The sequence below is a fragment of the Sciurus carolinensis genome, chromosome 2, assembly GCF_902686445.1.
Source record: "Sciurus carolinensis chromosome 2, mSciCar1.2, whole genome shotgun sequence".
Taxonomy (NCBI): Eukaryota; Metazoa; Chordata; class Mammalia; order Rodentia; family Sciuridae; genus Sciurus; species Sciurus carolinensis.
Window position 1 is genome coordinate 113,762,812 of NC_062214.1, and position 14,436 is coordinate 113,777,247.

The 14,436-nt window shown below is 34.4% G+C and overlaps 2 protein-coding genes across 3 annotated transcripts in view; one reads left to right on the top strand and one right to left on the bottom strand.

Moving 5' to 3' along the window:
* Rasgrp1 (RAS guanyl releasing protein 1) overlaps window positions 1-10,193 on the top strand; it is a 72,436-nt gene extending 62,243 nt beyond the window's left edge. Inside the window, exons 16-18 of one of the 2 annotated variants that reach the window (XM_047538741.1) lie at window positions 5,035-5,420; window positions 6,789-6,909; window positions 7,119-10,193. In XM_047538741.1, coding sequence (XP_047394697.1) covers window positions 5,035-5,420; window positions 6,789-6,909; window positions 7,119-7,126 — 515 coding nt within the window. In that variant the 3' untranslated portion in view covers window positions 7,127-10,193. Of the gene's footprint in view, window positions 1-5,034; window positions 5,421-6,788 lie in introns of both variants that reach the window. The other variant, XM_047538740.1, reaches the window with a different exon arrangement.
* An 863-nt stretch (window positions 10,194-11,056) lies between these two features.
* The window catches only part of Fam98b (family with sequence similarity 98 member B), a 31,021-nt gene continuing 27,641 nt past the window's right edge, over window positions 11,057-14,436 (bottom strand). The window contains 1 exon segment of the mRNA XM_047538742.1: window positions 11,057-13,114. Within this exon segment, the coding sequence (XP_047394698.1) occupies window positions 12,734-13,114 (381 nt within the window). The 3' untranslated portion in view covers window positions 11,057-12,733.

Below are 14,436 nucleotides of genomic sequence, written 5' to 3' on the forward strand. Positions count from 1 at the left end.
GAAATACCACAAAGAAACTGAGATTCTGAAAAAGAACCAAACAGAAATCTTGGAAATGAAGAGGTCAATAAATGAAATTAAAAAGAAAAAAATCATATGAAAGCCTTGACAAGGGTAGATCGAGGGGAAGAAAGAATATTAAAGCTTGAAAACAAGTTTTTTGTTTTTTTGTTTTTTTTTTTTGAGGAGAAAAGTTTATTTGGGAATCACAATTTTAGAGGTTCAGTCCATTGTCAGCTGACTCCATCATTCTGGGTTTGACATGAGGTACAGCATCACAGTAGAAGGGTGTGGCAGAGGCAAGATGTTCACCTCATATTTATGAGGCAGCAGAGAGAGAGAGAGGGAGATGCCAGGGACAAAATATTTAAACTTCAAGGCACACTCCCAGTGACCTACTTCCTCCAGCCAGGTCTTACCTGCTTCCAGTTATCTCCCAGTTTGTCCATTCAAACCGATTAGGCTACAGCTCTAATAATCTAATCATCTCAACTCTGAATATTTCGGTATTAACACTAGAGCTTTGAGCTCATATACAAACCATAATACCATGTAAATTGAACTTTATACTAATAGATTTTGAATTACTTTTCTATCTGGAAGACAAGTCTTTTGAAATGACACATTCAGATAGAAAAAAAGAAGAGAGCATTCAAGATCTTGAGACATTAAACAATCAAACGTCTGCATCACTGGGATAGCCAATGTGAGGAAATGAAGGTTAAGGGTGTAGAAAACCCATTAAATGAATAAAATCACAAAACTGCCCTAATCTAGGGCATACAGAGGAGGTTTATAGAACTCCAACTAGGAGATCAGAAAAGATATTCTCTATGGCATTATATTCAAACTGTCAAAAGTATAGGACAAAGAAAGAACTTTAAAATCTCAAGAGAAAAGTGCCCAATCACATTTAAAGGGTTCCCCATTAGACTAATCAGTTTCTTAGCAGAAACCCTACAGGCCAGGAGGGAATAAATATTTCAAGTTCTGAAAGAAAAATAACTGCCAACTGAGATTACTATACCCAGCAAGGGTATCCTTCAAAAATAAAGACCTTCTAAGATGAGCAAAAACTGAGGGAATTCTGGAACAACAGATCTGCCTTGCAAAAGATGCTTTAGGGAGTCCTATATCCTTAAGTGAAAGAAAGATGACTACCATAATACTAGCATTAAAAATACAAATTCCACTAGAAGAGTACATACACAAGAAAGTAAAGAATCAACCACTGCAATACAGTAAACCATCAAATCACAAAGGTGATTCAAAAGAGGGAGAAATTTAAAAATTTTAAACAAAGAGTATTCAAAACAACTAGAAGAAACTCAACATCAACAAAACACAAGCACAAGTCTTTACCTTTCAATAGCCTTGAATGTAAATGCACTAAATTCTCCAATTAAAATATATAGCCTGGCTGAGTGAATAAAAACAAGAACCAACAATTTGCTGCCTACAAGAAACTCACCTCACTAGTATGGATACATATAGACAGACTGAAAGTTGAAAGGATGGAAAATGATATTTCAAGAATATGGACCTTAAAAGCTGTCCTTAAAAAGAGACAAAGAAGCTCACTAACCAAGAAAGAAACACCACAGTTAAACTTTATTATAGATCATATAGATTTATAAAGTCCATATAGAGTATTATGGACTTGACATTTAGAGAACATTCCAACAGCTTCAAAATACACATTTTCTCATCAGAACATGTTTTCCAGAATAGATCAAGTACTAGGCCACAGAACAAGTCTTAACAATTAAAAAAAAGAAAAAAAAAAAAAAAAAAAAAAAAAACCACTGCCTGTATCTTTTCTGATCATAGTGGAATAAAACTAGAAGCAATAAGAGAAACTTTAGAAATTATATGAGTACATAAAGGCTGAACACATTGAATGAACAGTGAGTCATTGAGGAAGTCAGAGGGAAATTTAAAAATTTCTTGAAACAAATGAAAATGAAAACACAATATACCAAAACCTGTGAAATGCAGCAAAAGCAACAGTAACATGGAAGTCTATAGCAATGAATAACTACGTCAAAAAAATCTTTTTTAAAAAAAATAAAATTTCAAATAAACAACCTAATGATGTATCTCAAGGGTTTAGAAAAGAAAAAATCAGACCCCAAATTAAGGGGGAAATATCAGCAGAAATAAATGATCTAAAAAAATATCAAAACACCACTTAAGTAAAAGGTTCTTTGTAAAAATAAACAAAATTGACAAACCTTTAGACAGACTAAGAAAAAAAAGTGAAGACCCAAAGAAATAAAATTAGAAGTGAAAAAGAAGACATAGCACCTGACATCACAATACAAAGGATCATTAAGGATTATCAGGAAAAACTGTGTTAATCAACTGGGAAATTTAGAAGAAATAGACAAAGTTATATGACCTACCAAAATTGAACCAACAGGATACAAAACCTGAACAAACCCATAACACGTAATGAGACCGAATCAGTTAAAAAACACAAACAAAAACATCTCCCAACAAAGAAAACCCAGAAGTGGAGGGTTTTTGAAGAACTAACACCAATATTTCTCAAACGGTTCCACATAACTGAAAGAGAGGGAGCCCTTCCAAACACATTCTGTGAGACCAGCATTAATTACCATGTCACCAAAACCTGACAAGGACACAACAACAAAAACTACAGACCAATAACCCTGATGAAAATCAATATGAAAACCCTCAAGAAAATAGTATCTCATATTCAACAGCACATCAAAAAGACTATACCATGATCAAGCTGCTTTCATTCTAGGTATACAAAGATGGTTCCACATTTGCAAATCAATAAACATGTCACATAAACAGAATGAAGGATAAAAATCCTTATGATCAACTCAATAGTTGCAGAAAAAGCATATGATTAAAATTCAACATCTATTCATGGTAAAAACCTTGAACGAATTAGGTAGGGAAGGTGATTCTCTAAAAAGGTGCCAAAACATACACTAGAAAAAGGACAGCCTCTTCAAAAAATGATACTGGGAAATCTGGACATCCACATGCAAAAGACTGAAACTTGACCCTTCTCACCCTGTACAAAAATGAACTCAAAACAGATTAAAGTACTATAGGAAAATATAAGGGAAACACTTCAAGATTGGTACAGGCAATGATTTTCTGGTTACAACAAAAGCACATGCAACAAAAGCAAAAATTGACACAATTACATCAAATTTAAAAGCTTCTGTACAGGAAAATAAAAAAGAGTGAAGAGACAATATGCAAGCAAATATTTGCCAGCTATTCATCTGACAGTTAATATCCAGAATATATAAAAATCAAAACTATGAGATACCATTTCACCCCAGTTAGAATAGCTATTTAAAAAAAAAAATAACGAATACTGGAAAGGATATGGATAGAAAGGAACTCCTATACTCGGTTAGAGGGAATGTCAATTAATACAAACACTAGGTTCCCTCAAAAGATTAAAATAGAACTACCATATAATCTAGGTATCTCATTTCTTGGCAAATATTCAAAGAAAATGATGCCGTAAATGAAGAAGATACCGGCATGCCAAATTTACTGCAGCACTATCCACAGTAACTAAGATATGGAATAAGCCTAGGTGACTGCCAACAGATGAATGGATAAAGAAAATATGGTATATGAACACAATTGAATGTTATTAAGCCATAAGGAAAAGTGAAATAGTCATTTGCAGCAAATGGATAGAACTAGAAAATACCATGTTAAAATAAGCCAGACACAGAAAAGTGTTGCATATTATCTTTTATATGTGTAAATTAAAAAAAAAAAAAAGTTCACCTAAAAGTAGAACGAATAGTGATTACTAGGGACTGAGAAGTGGGGATCAGGAGGAGGGTGGAAAAATGGTGCCTGGACATGATCAATCATCAGTATGTACATTTACTATGAATTAATTTAAAAAGTAGGAAAATATAGGCTGGAGTTGTGGCTCAGTGGTAGAGCGCTTGCCTAGCATGTGTGAGGCACTGGGTTCAATTCTCAGCACCACATATAAATAAATGAATAAAATAAAGGTCTACCAACATCTAAAAAATTTTTAAAAAAGTAGGAAAGTAAGCCAAGTTTGGTGGGACACCTATAATACCACCTACTCAGGAGGCTGAGTTAGGAGGATCTCAAGTTTGAGGCCAGCCTGGGTGAGTTAGCAAGACCCTGATTCAAAATAAAACATAAGAAAAATAAAGGGTTAGGATATAACTCAGTGCCTAGCACATGTGAGGCCCTGGATTAAATCCAATGTCTTAAGCAAAATCATCTACTAACAGGAAAAAACAAACACTTTAATACAAATGTATACTTTCACATAATCCATCATTCCCCAAAGTCTGGAAGGTAGGATTTTTTTTTGTCCCCAATGAAATAAACAATCCAAAATTTGTATCTATTAAGTGTTGTTCAGGACATAATAGGGCTTTTCAGAGAACCCAAAATTAGTGCTGAGTCTTTGCAAACAGTAAACTTAGATGAGCTGCAGTTTATCTTAAAGTCTACCACTCATCTCAAATACTCTACTTTTCCAGGAAATTATTCCTTATGGTTAACATTTCTATACTGCAGCAAAGGGAGGTGTATTGGTTCAATGAAAAGATCCAGAATGACACATCTGTCCTTCTGCATCAGTATCAAACAAGAGCAACGTATTTTGGAACATATTTCCACAAAGCTAACTTTCCCCTCACATTTAAGCTGTGCCTATTATACAAATGGAAGCATTTCTGTCTCTATACTTACCCTGCTCCCTTTGCTTGATGAAACTTTGCAGCATTCAGGAAGGGATTCCAACTTACCTGCAGAAACAGTAACCCTCCAGGAAAATTTTGTACAAACAGGGAAAAAAGGCTATAGTTTGAAATCCCTGGATTTCAGCCTTTACTTACCTCCTACATGGGTGCCTGCAAATGGGGGCTATTTGGAAAAGTGGAATTCCTGTAATAGTAAGAAACATCTCATGTGAAACTCATCTAAGTATCTTGAGTCTGCTTTCCCAAGAGTACTAACACACTATGTGTTTTCCCACAGCACCTGAGGAAGGCTCTTTTACATTCCCTAATGGGGAAATGGTAGAACACAGTGAGGAGAGTAAGGATCGAACAATCATGTTGATGGGAGTGTCCTCACAGAAGATTTCCGTTCGTCTGAAGAGAACTGTTGCCCACAAGACCACCCAGACGGAGTCACTTCCTTGGATTGGCAGCGAGGGCCCTTCAGGTCACTTTGTGTTGTCTTCTCCAAGGAAGACAGCCCAGGATACCCTTTATGTGCTTCCCAGTCCCACATCTCCATGCCCCAGCCCAGTCTTGGTCAGAAAGCGGGCTTTTGTCAAGTGGGAAAATAAAGAATCCCTCATAAAATCAAAAGAGGAACTCCGTCACCTCAGACTCCCAACCTACCAAGAGCTGGAACAGGTACCTATTCATTTCACTTTTGATCAGTCTTGTGGTAAAGTAGAACTAAACAGGGCAGAGCAGGTAAACTGAAGATTCTGAAGATTTAGCTCAGATTGACTACTAACAGAATAAAGGGGGGGAGGGAGAAAGGGAGGAACAACATTGCCAATTATAGGTAACAAACCATTTCAGAGACAAGGAAGCAAGGCTATATTAGTTTTAACATTATCACTCACTTTATTAAAGGGGAGGAATGCTTGCCTGCCTTTTCCCAAAACAGCAAGGTTTGCAATACGTGTTGGGAGGCCTATAGCAGTACAAACACATAACCCAACATTGACTCTAGTTAGAATTCCTTATATAATTCTACAGACTATACAGTGAAACTGCCCACCAGGCCTCAGGATTCCCTGCACTGTTCTCAACACTGTCAGACTCAACCTTTCCTGTCAGACTTCTAGGAACAGAATTAGAGAAACATTTGAAGAAACAAGTTAGAAAATGTTTGTGAAACTCTTGATTTGATGCCTGGAATGAGGGACATAATATTAGGAAAAACATATAAAAACAAAACAAGAGATTTCCTGGATAAAAGGAAAGAATTCTTATTTAAAGTATTAGGATGTGCTTTAGGAATCAAGTGGCCAAACATGGATTACACAAACCCCTTTCTCCTTAGGGGTAAAACTACAAATATAAGTTTTACAAACAGAGGAAGAAACCTTGAAAATGAACTTGATAAAGTTATAAGGACTTTGGTCTTGGAGACAAAGATTTGTTTCCAATCCCAGCTGTTAAGTTCTACAACCTATTTGATCCTCTGTAAAATACAAAGATGGAATTCCACGCTGAGTTTTCAAATCTTGACATTTTACATGCCTATGAACTGAACAGTGTAGCTGCAGAAAGATTTCAGATGATTTAGGTCCAGGATAATTCTTCCTCAGTAATACCAGGGCCAGAAAACCCCCTAACCATTTTCATGGTTGCCTCTTTATTTTCACCCATGCCAAAGAGACTTCAGGATCATAATTCACTATGTACATTTTAGAGTAACAATGTGTCCCACTTTTCACTTAAGTAAAATCCTTACATGACTTGTCTGAAATTTGACAACTCAATCCACAAGAACTAGCTATTATACCAGTATTTGAAAATAGCATGTAATAGATGAATAGAAATATTAATGAATATGACATGCTATACCTCTGAATAAGCATGGGACAAAGAAAAAAGCATAGGTTTTTGGGTCACCTGTAATTGAGTTCCAATAATTCTCAACCACAGTGAATAGGAGATGCCAATCAAGTGTAGTATTTCCACTATTTTAGCTGATTTGCTATCTATTGCTGCTTATTAACACACCTTATTCTCCTTTTCCTTCAGGAAATAAATACCCTGAAAGCAGATAATGATGCCCTAAAGATCCAGCTGAAATATGCACAGAAGAAAATAGAATCTCTTCAGCTTGAAAAAACCAATCATGTCTTAGCGCAAATGGAGCAAGGTGATTGTTCTTAGCCCAGAAACTCAAGAAGCACAATCTGTACATGACTACACTGGAGATCTGATCCTTAACTGATTAACACAAAGACCCGGGGAACTTTACAGGGATTGTTTAAAAAGGGCACTTTAAAAAAGAAAAGTCAGTTACTGTTTTTGTTACTTGTTTTTACCTAAAAGATTCCTAATCTGTAGCACTGTTTTCTCTTTCAGTCAGTTGACTCAAAGGGGAGGAAAGTTGAGAATGAAAAACTTCTGGCATTCATACTAAAACATTTTTCCCTTCCTGGGACTAATACCAAAAGTGTGCTAAAACATGATTACAGTTTCGTGACAAGGTAGCATCTCATGTGGCATGCATAACTGATTCTTCCTTAGAACCAAAATCTCTGAAAAATGCATTTGCTTCCTTCCCTGAGTTTTCTGGTAAACGAGGAAATTACTTTGTTCTGCCCAATTTTTTGTTTATAATGAAAAAATACCCAATTCCAAGCAGACTGACTTCTACATGCCAGCACTCCTTGTGAATCTGTTTTCTACTTCGCTACCTCAGACCTAATCAATTAGCTTCTTTCCCCTCCCTTCCTCACTGTGCTCATACACACGAGCATATCTACCTAGAAAGGAATTTCCAGAAATGCAGCCATGGCTTTTTAGGGACCTATTAAACAACATGACATTATCCAATTGCAGGTCAACTCATGGTTCTAGTCTTGAAGTCATAAGTAATCAAATCCAATACCTGGAAATATAGCTATTACCATCTCATACATGACTAGCTTAATGAGCTAAAACAAACAATGTAAACATGTTTGTCTCCATATATTCTACAGTGGATAGAATTAGGAGTTATGGTTTAAAGAAATGGTCTCTGAAGTATATTTAACTCATGTTATTTAACTCATGTTCCATCTTTATCTTTAAGTAAACTATTTTTAAAGTTCTCTTTTGAACTGAATGTGTGCTTAAACTGTCTTTCTAGTAATACTATATAGAAATAAGCTAATTGGATTAGTGGCTTAATTAATAGCTGACAGCATGTACATATGTACATAACATGTATATACAATATCAGATATGCATGTGGCTTGGGATTTTTTTTCCTTCAAAAATGTGGAAGTGAATTGAACAACCTTTAGTCATTATTCACAAATGTGACTTTCAGTTACAAATTCACAAATATAGTTCAGTTTGTTAGAAGATGGAGAAACTGCTAAAAATATAAACTGTTATTATTTGGCAAAAATAACAACCGTCCCATGAGTATTCTACTATTAAGATTAATGATAAATGGGATCATTTGGTTGCCTAGGCAAGTAGTCACAAACTCCATTATCAGCCTTATTTTAGTTCTCTTTTAAAAAATCATACAACCACCATTTTCTTTTTGAAGGAATTTTCATGCTTGGAAAGTCTGGTATCAGGCTGACTTGCAATTCCTACACAAGTTCACCAACTGCCAAGAATATAATCTTAACAACTGAAAGTCTCAAACCTAAAGTCAATAATCAGCACAAAGTCTTCATAAAAATGCAAAGTATATATACTATGTTGCCTACTTAGAGGATTCAGATCACTTAAGTAGCTTCTTTATGAAAACTACTTTCCATCTGAACACTTCTTTGTACTGAGTTTTACTGACACAGAACTAGATTATAGTGTTTCATTACATTTTAAAGAATCACTTTGCACACAATTTATTCTTTTTCTAAGTCCAAACTCAGAAATCCTTAAAGCAGGGCTGCTCAGGTCTACCACCTGGTATACAAACTCTTTGTAGTACTGTTACTTAATGTATTATGGGACAAATATGCACTTCTGACAAATTTTAAAATTGTATTCTACACTATTATTTTCCTCTCATAAAGACCAAAATGGCTGTATAACTCAATTTTTTAAACAGTCACAGAAACAAATTTTTTCATTCTTCTTACTCTCCATCGAAAATGAAGACCCCCCCAATTAGTTTTTAATGTAAATAATCTGTAATATGTAGGAATTCAAAAGGTCAGTCCCCCTTAGTCAAATTATCATGACTAGACAGTCTCAAGCACTTCAGAATCTATCACCAAAATGAATAGGAGACAGTAGTTTCATCTCAAGTTTTTATAATCCAGCAAAGGCCAAAGTACGGTGTATAAATTAATATTATTCATGTTGAGCTACAGGATCTGGTGAAATCTACAGAAATAATCTGGAAGTTTTTGGTTTAATAAAACTAGGCTGCAAATTTTGTTCTCATATTGACTGAAATAAATGTGGGCACAAATGTATCTGTCAAAACAAGGACAAATTTTTTTTTTAATAGCAATGTCACTTCTCATTTCATTAATTGATTCACCTTTTCCCTGACCATTTGTGAATTTCTGTCTAAAGATGTATAATGTAAAAGAACTGCAAGGAAAAAAAATGTATAGACTGTAAAGTTTTTTTGATACTTGATGTAAGTTTTCCTTGTGTAATATTTATATGATAAAAGACATTAGAATCCCTACAAAATAAATGTCCTGTGTTTCTTCAACTTCATGAATATGTAAAAACTTCACCTGAATTTTTACTATATCCACAATGAGATCACTCCCCTATGCTATTAAACATCAATTTTCCTGAAAGGACAAGCAAAGCAACTAAATTTTCAGTTTGAGTTTTTAATATCATGAAAAAGTAACCGTAGAGAAGTATCTAACCTTTTCCCACCTTATTCATGATGACTTAACAGTGATCCCCAAATATAAGTCTATAAATTCTTAACATTAATGGAGACAAACTTGAGGCTATCATTTCTCTGTGGCTTTCACCTTTAATTTTTAATTTCCCATTCCACATAAACAAACTACCAAGTAAAGAAGATAACTCTGGTAGAAAATGATTCATCTGAGTGCACAGACCCACTCATAGTAGTTCATTCGTGGTCATAATTCTTTACAGTGATTAGAGATAGCCATGATTTTCCCTTAATTCCCAATTATTTTGTTAACTGGATCAATGGAGATATTTTTAGTCACTCAAATTCTACTGTGAAAAGCATTCTGGTACATGTGGATGGAGGTGTATTTATCATTTTGGCAATTCATAATATTTCACACAAAAGAATGAAAACAATACTGACAACATGAACCTGAAGAAAAGATTAAACTGCCACCAAAATTTTCTCTACTCTGTGCTTCTTACAAGGTATAGAAGTATCACTGTCAAAACATTTTCTGGCCACTTATCTTTTTTAGGTTGTCATACCTTTTGTCACAAATACAGGTAGATTTTTTTTTTTAAATGCTGGTTTAAAATGTTTTGTTTTGTTTATTCTCCCTAATGAGGCAAGGTTTCCACGGAAACCTTGGAAAATAGATTCAAGGAAATAAATTCAAAGAAAATACCTATTTCCTCTGTTTTTTTGTTTTTGTTTTGTTTTTTTGATGAGAGTTTATGAGTAATTGTGTGGTAATTACCTATGGACAGAATGCATGCTATTTTATGGCCCAGAGAAAAGGTCAATTACTACTTTAATCCAGAAACTTCTAGTAAGATCATGTCTATAGGTGCTATTAGGTGCCATTAGCTGAACAAAGACAGGGAGGAAAGGAAAGTATGAAAGTAGAAAATAATGAAGCTGAGAACCATTAATGAAGAGGTTGAAAAGAATGAAGAACTTGTATCAAAAAAAGCTGTTAGATTTTAGGAAGCCGTGGAGTACCATTCATCTTATTCTATATTTGTACTGCACTCAATTTATAAAACATTTTCACATTATGGCCTTTCACATTAAGGTCCTAAATAAGCTTACTGCTATTTTAGATATTGCTCAGCAAGCTGTCTGCAAAAAAAAAAAATTACAGATAAAAGATTATTATGAAATTCCCATGTTAAAAGAAAGAATAAGATGTTCAGGTCTAGATGACTGCTTTTCATTCACAGGAATGTGTAAATAGGAGTTCCAGCTCTACTATGACTCAGGAAAGGTATTCAAATGAGAAAGATTTATAGTGATTACAATAAACAACCAAGTGGTACTCTATGAAGGTATTACAGAATTTTATAAACTAATTCTTCTGCCATATTTATTATAAACCTTTAGTGTTAAAAAAGTTAAAAGTGGTTATAAATCTTTCCATATCAGCAACTAATGGTCTCAAAAAGAAAAGAGGCAGAAATATAAAGCTTTAAATGAACATTTTTAAAACTAACTCTTCTGAAACATTTTACTCAAGTGGTCTTTTGCTTATACATAAATGTATTTTAAGTATTTATTTTCAAGTTTATAGCTACTGATATAGGCATTTTCTTAATTATGTAAACCCTTTTTCCTTCAATTATCACAAATGAAATTAAGTCACTTCATTAAATATAAACACAAAAAAACCCTGAAGTTTACAAATAACCAAAACTTTGTTTTTCTATCCTGAACACATTTCTTCATTTAGCTTGATAAATACATGTCAAAAACTACACCATACACAATATTTATGTTTAAAGATTTAACATTATTTTAGATTTTGCCAGAGAATTTACAACAACCTGCCAAATATCAAATACCATGTGCCCACTGGTAATTCAGCTATTACCAGTTGAATTGGTTAGATCCAGGTTATTATGTACAGGTATTGACCAGGAGCCCACACTGAGATTTTATAGGGGGAGTGAAAAAATTAATATGATCAGCTCTTTTTCTCCAATTCTTATGCTGAGAAAAATACCAATCACCTCTTAAACCACTCACAACAGGATCTTTACAAGTTTTCAACAAATTGCATTGCTAATTAAGTCTTTATGAAACAACTTGAGCAAGGGGCAAGTGACTCATTCCTCTTTTGACAATTAAAGACAACTCAATTCTTGAGAGCTAAGGTCATTTCAATCCAAATCACCCCTGGTCACAGTTCAAATTCACAACTCTTGATCCCCAACCACATAACACAAAACCACATGTAGCCATTCCCTAATACTATGTTTCCCAAATTTAGCAGTGAATCAGAATTATCACGATGCCTTACCTTACCCCAATCTACTGAAGTTGGAAATTATTGCCTTACTCCTATGTAATACAGTTCAGTCTACTTTTGAATATTAGGTTACCTAAAGTGAGGGCACAATGAAGAGATCAGTTCGTAGGAATATTTTTCACAACATTATGTAAAACTGGTATGTATCTTAGTCCCTTCAAAGTAATTCTGACCTCAAGTTTCGACTTAGCTTTTCAAATAAACTGTACCAGTTTCAAATCCAACTGGAAAACAAAATCAAATATGCATTGTAAAAAGACCTGAGCTTCAATTAATAGAACCTAAACAGAAACGTGATCAGAAGAATCTCATCCTATAAAAGAAAAAACAAATCACGACAACTACCTTTTGAACAGAACTATGAGTCCCTTTCCTATTTTGTAAAATAGAATTAACAACATAAACATCTACAGGAATACAGATGAGGCAAGAGTCTATTCTTTTCTATTACAGGCAGAATCATTTATGTGTTTCAATCCTGAACAAAATACAGGTTAACAATCTAAATTCAATCATGACAATAAAATACTTTCCATTTTCCAAGTCTGATGGTAATAAATATTTACATTTTAAAAAATATTTTGTTCATTTTTTGTTTTTTAAAAAGACACAACATGCTCAAGAGTACACAGAATATGGAAAACGTCATCACTTTGAGAGATCAACTGGTAGTATAAAACAATGTTCTTACACATTAACCAATTCAAGAATGATTTCATCAGGGAATCTAACATGTGTTTCCTTCAAGATGATAGTCAAGTTTGTTATTTAGAATACTATGCCTAAAATATCTAACAAGAAGTAAGCACTACTATCTAATTTTTGCAGTTTTTAATATCTTCTATATCCACCACCACCACCACCACCTCCTCCTCCTCCATATGGATCTCCGTAACCTCTTCCACCATAGCCCCCTCTTCCACCATATCCTCCTCTTCCACCATAATCTCCCCTACCACCATAATCTCCCCTGCCCTGGAAACCTCCTCTACCACCACCTCCTCCACCACCTCCTCCCCACCCTCCTCCCCCTCCCCCTCCCCACCCACCTCTTCCACCCCCACCACCTCCTCTACCACCACCTCCACCACCACCACCCCAACCACCCCTTCCACCGCCATCTTGTCTCTTTTGCCATGGGGGCATTTCAGGGGGTGGTGGTTCAATCTCATTTGGCCGTCCTCCCCTGTCAGGAACTCTTCCCATCAGCACCTGTGTGAAGAAATATTTTCTTTCAGTTTCTAGTACTTTAAAACTTAAAATTTACATAAAGATTTCAAATAATACTAAAGTTATTGTTTCTAATTAAAAAGAAGCCAAATATTTAACAACATGAAAGTATCACACACAGTAGTATGAATTAATATTGAAAAATATAAGTGTGATATATGACAAATTCCTTAGAATGTGATATTATTTTTAAAAAATCTGGGGGAATATTTCTGAAATGAAGAGCTTATTAATTTCCTCTTATTTAAGTCTAACAAATTCAATAACAAATGTAGTATATATCATGCTAAGAATTTTATAAGTAAAATATTTATTAATACAAACTACATACCCTTTATTTAACATTGATTTGGTAATAGAGTATCAAATAAAAATTGTATTCCTAAGCACATTTTATTTCAACAAAGCACAAAGTATTGATAATAACATGTGAATGTAATGAAGTCAGAGTTGAATATAATAAGTATAATACCAGGCATCACAGCAAAGAGATACAAGGATTTTTCAATGAATCATTTCTTTCTCATGAGAAACTTAAGTTCACTTACTTAACTTTTTAATGATAGTGACTATAACATTACAGGTCGAACATCCCTACTCCTAAAACACGAAAGGTGAAATACTCCAAAATCAAAAACTTTCCTAAGCATTAACATGATGTTCACAAGTAGAAAATTCCACAACTGATCTTATATAATGGGTCAGTCAACACATAGGTACACTAAAAATATGATATAAAATTACCTTTAGGCTATTGTATGACACATATATAAAACATAAATGAATTCTGGGTCCCATCTGCAAGCTATTCCATTGCATATATGCAAATACTCCAAAATTCAAAAGAAATCCAAATCTGAAACACTTCTGTTCCCAAGCACTTTAGATAAGGGATACTCAGCTATATAAGAAAAATTAAAAGTTGATATACTTCCTTAACCTATGCTTTGCAATACCCTGAAGGACAAACTAGGGAAGAATTTAATTCCTAACCTTCTGCAGAAGGAACAACATATGCCATGAGCAGAGTGAAAGGTAATTGAGGAGGGTGTCAACCACTCGCCACAGCCAAGGGGAATCAACAGCATCTTACTATTGCTTTTCAGGAAAGAAAGCAAATATGTACTCCTTAACCAAAATGACCTAGGATTAGTTGGACTCCACTTCCACTGATGCTTTAATCAAACTGAGTTTAAAAATTTATGTGGTAAATAAGTAACAGAAAGTACCACCACGTCCTCATTTCAGAACAAAGTTCTAAGTATGCGAACACTCTTTTAATGTCAGCAATAATATCCTAATTA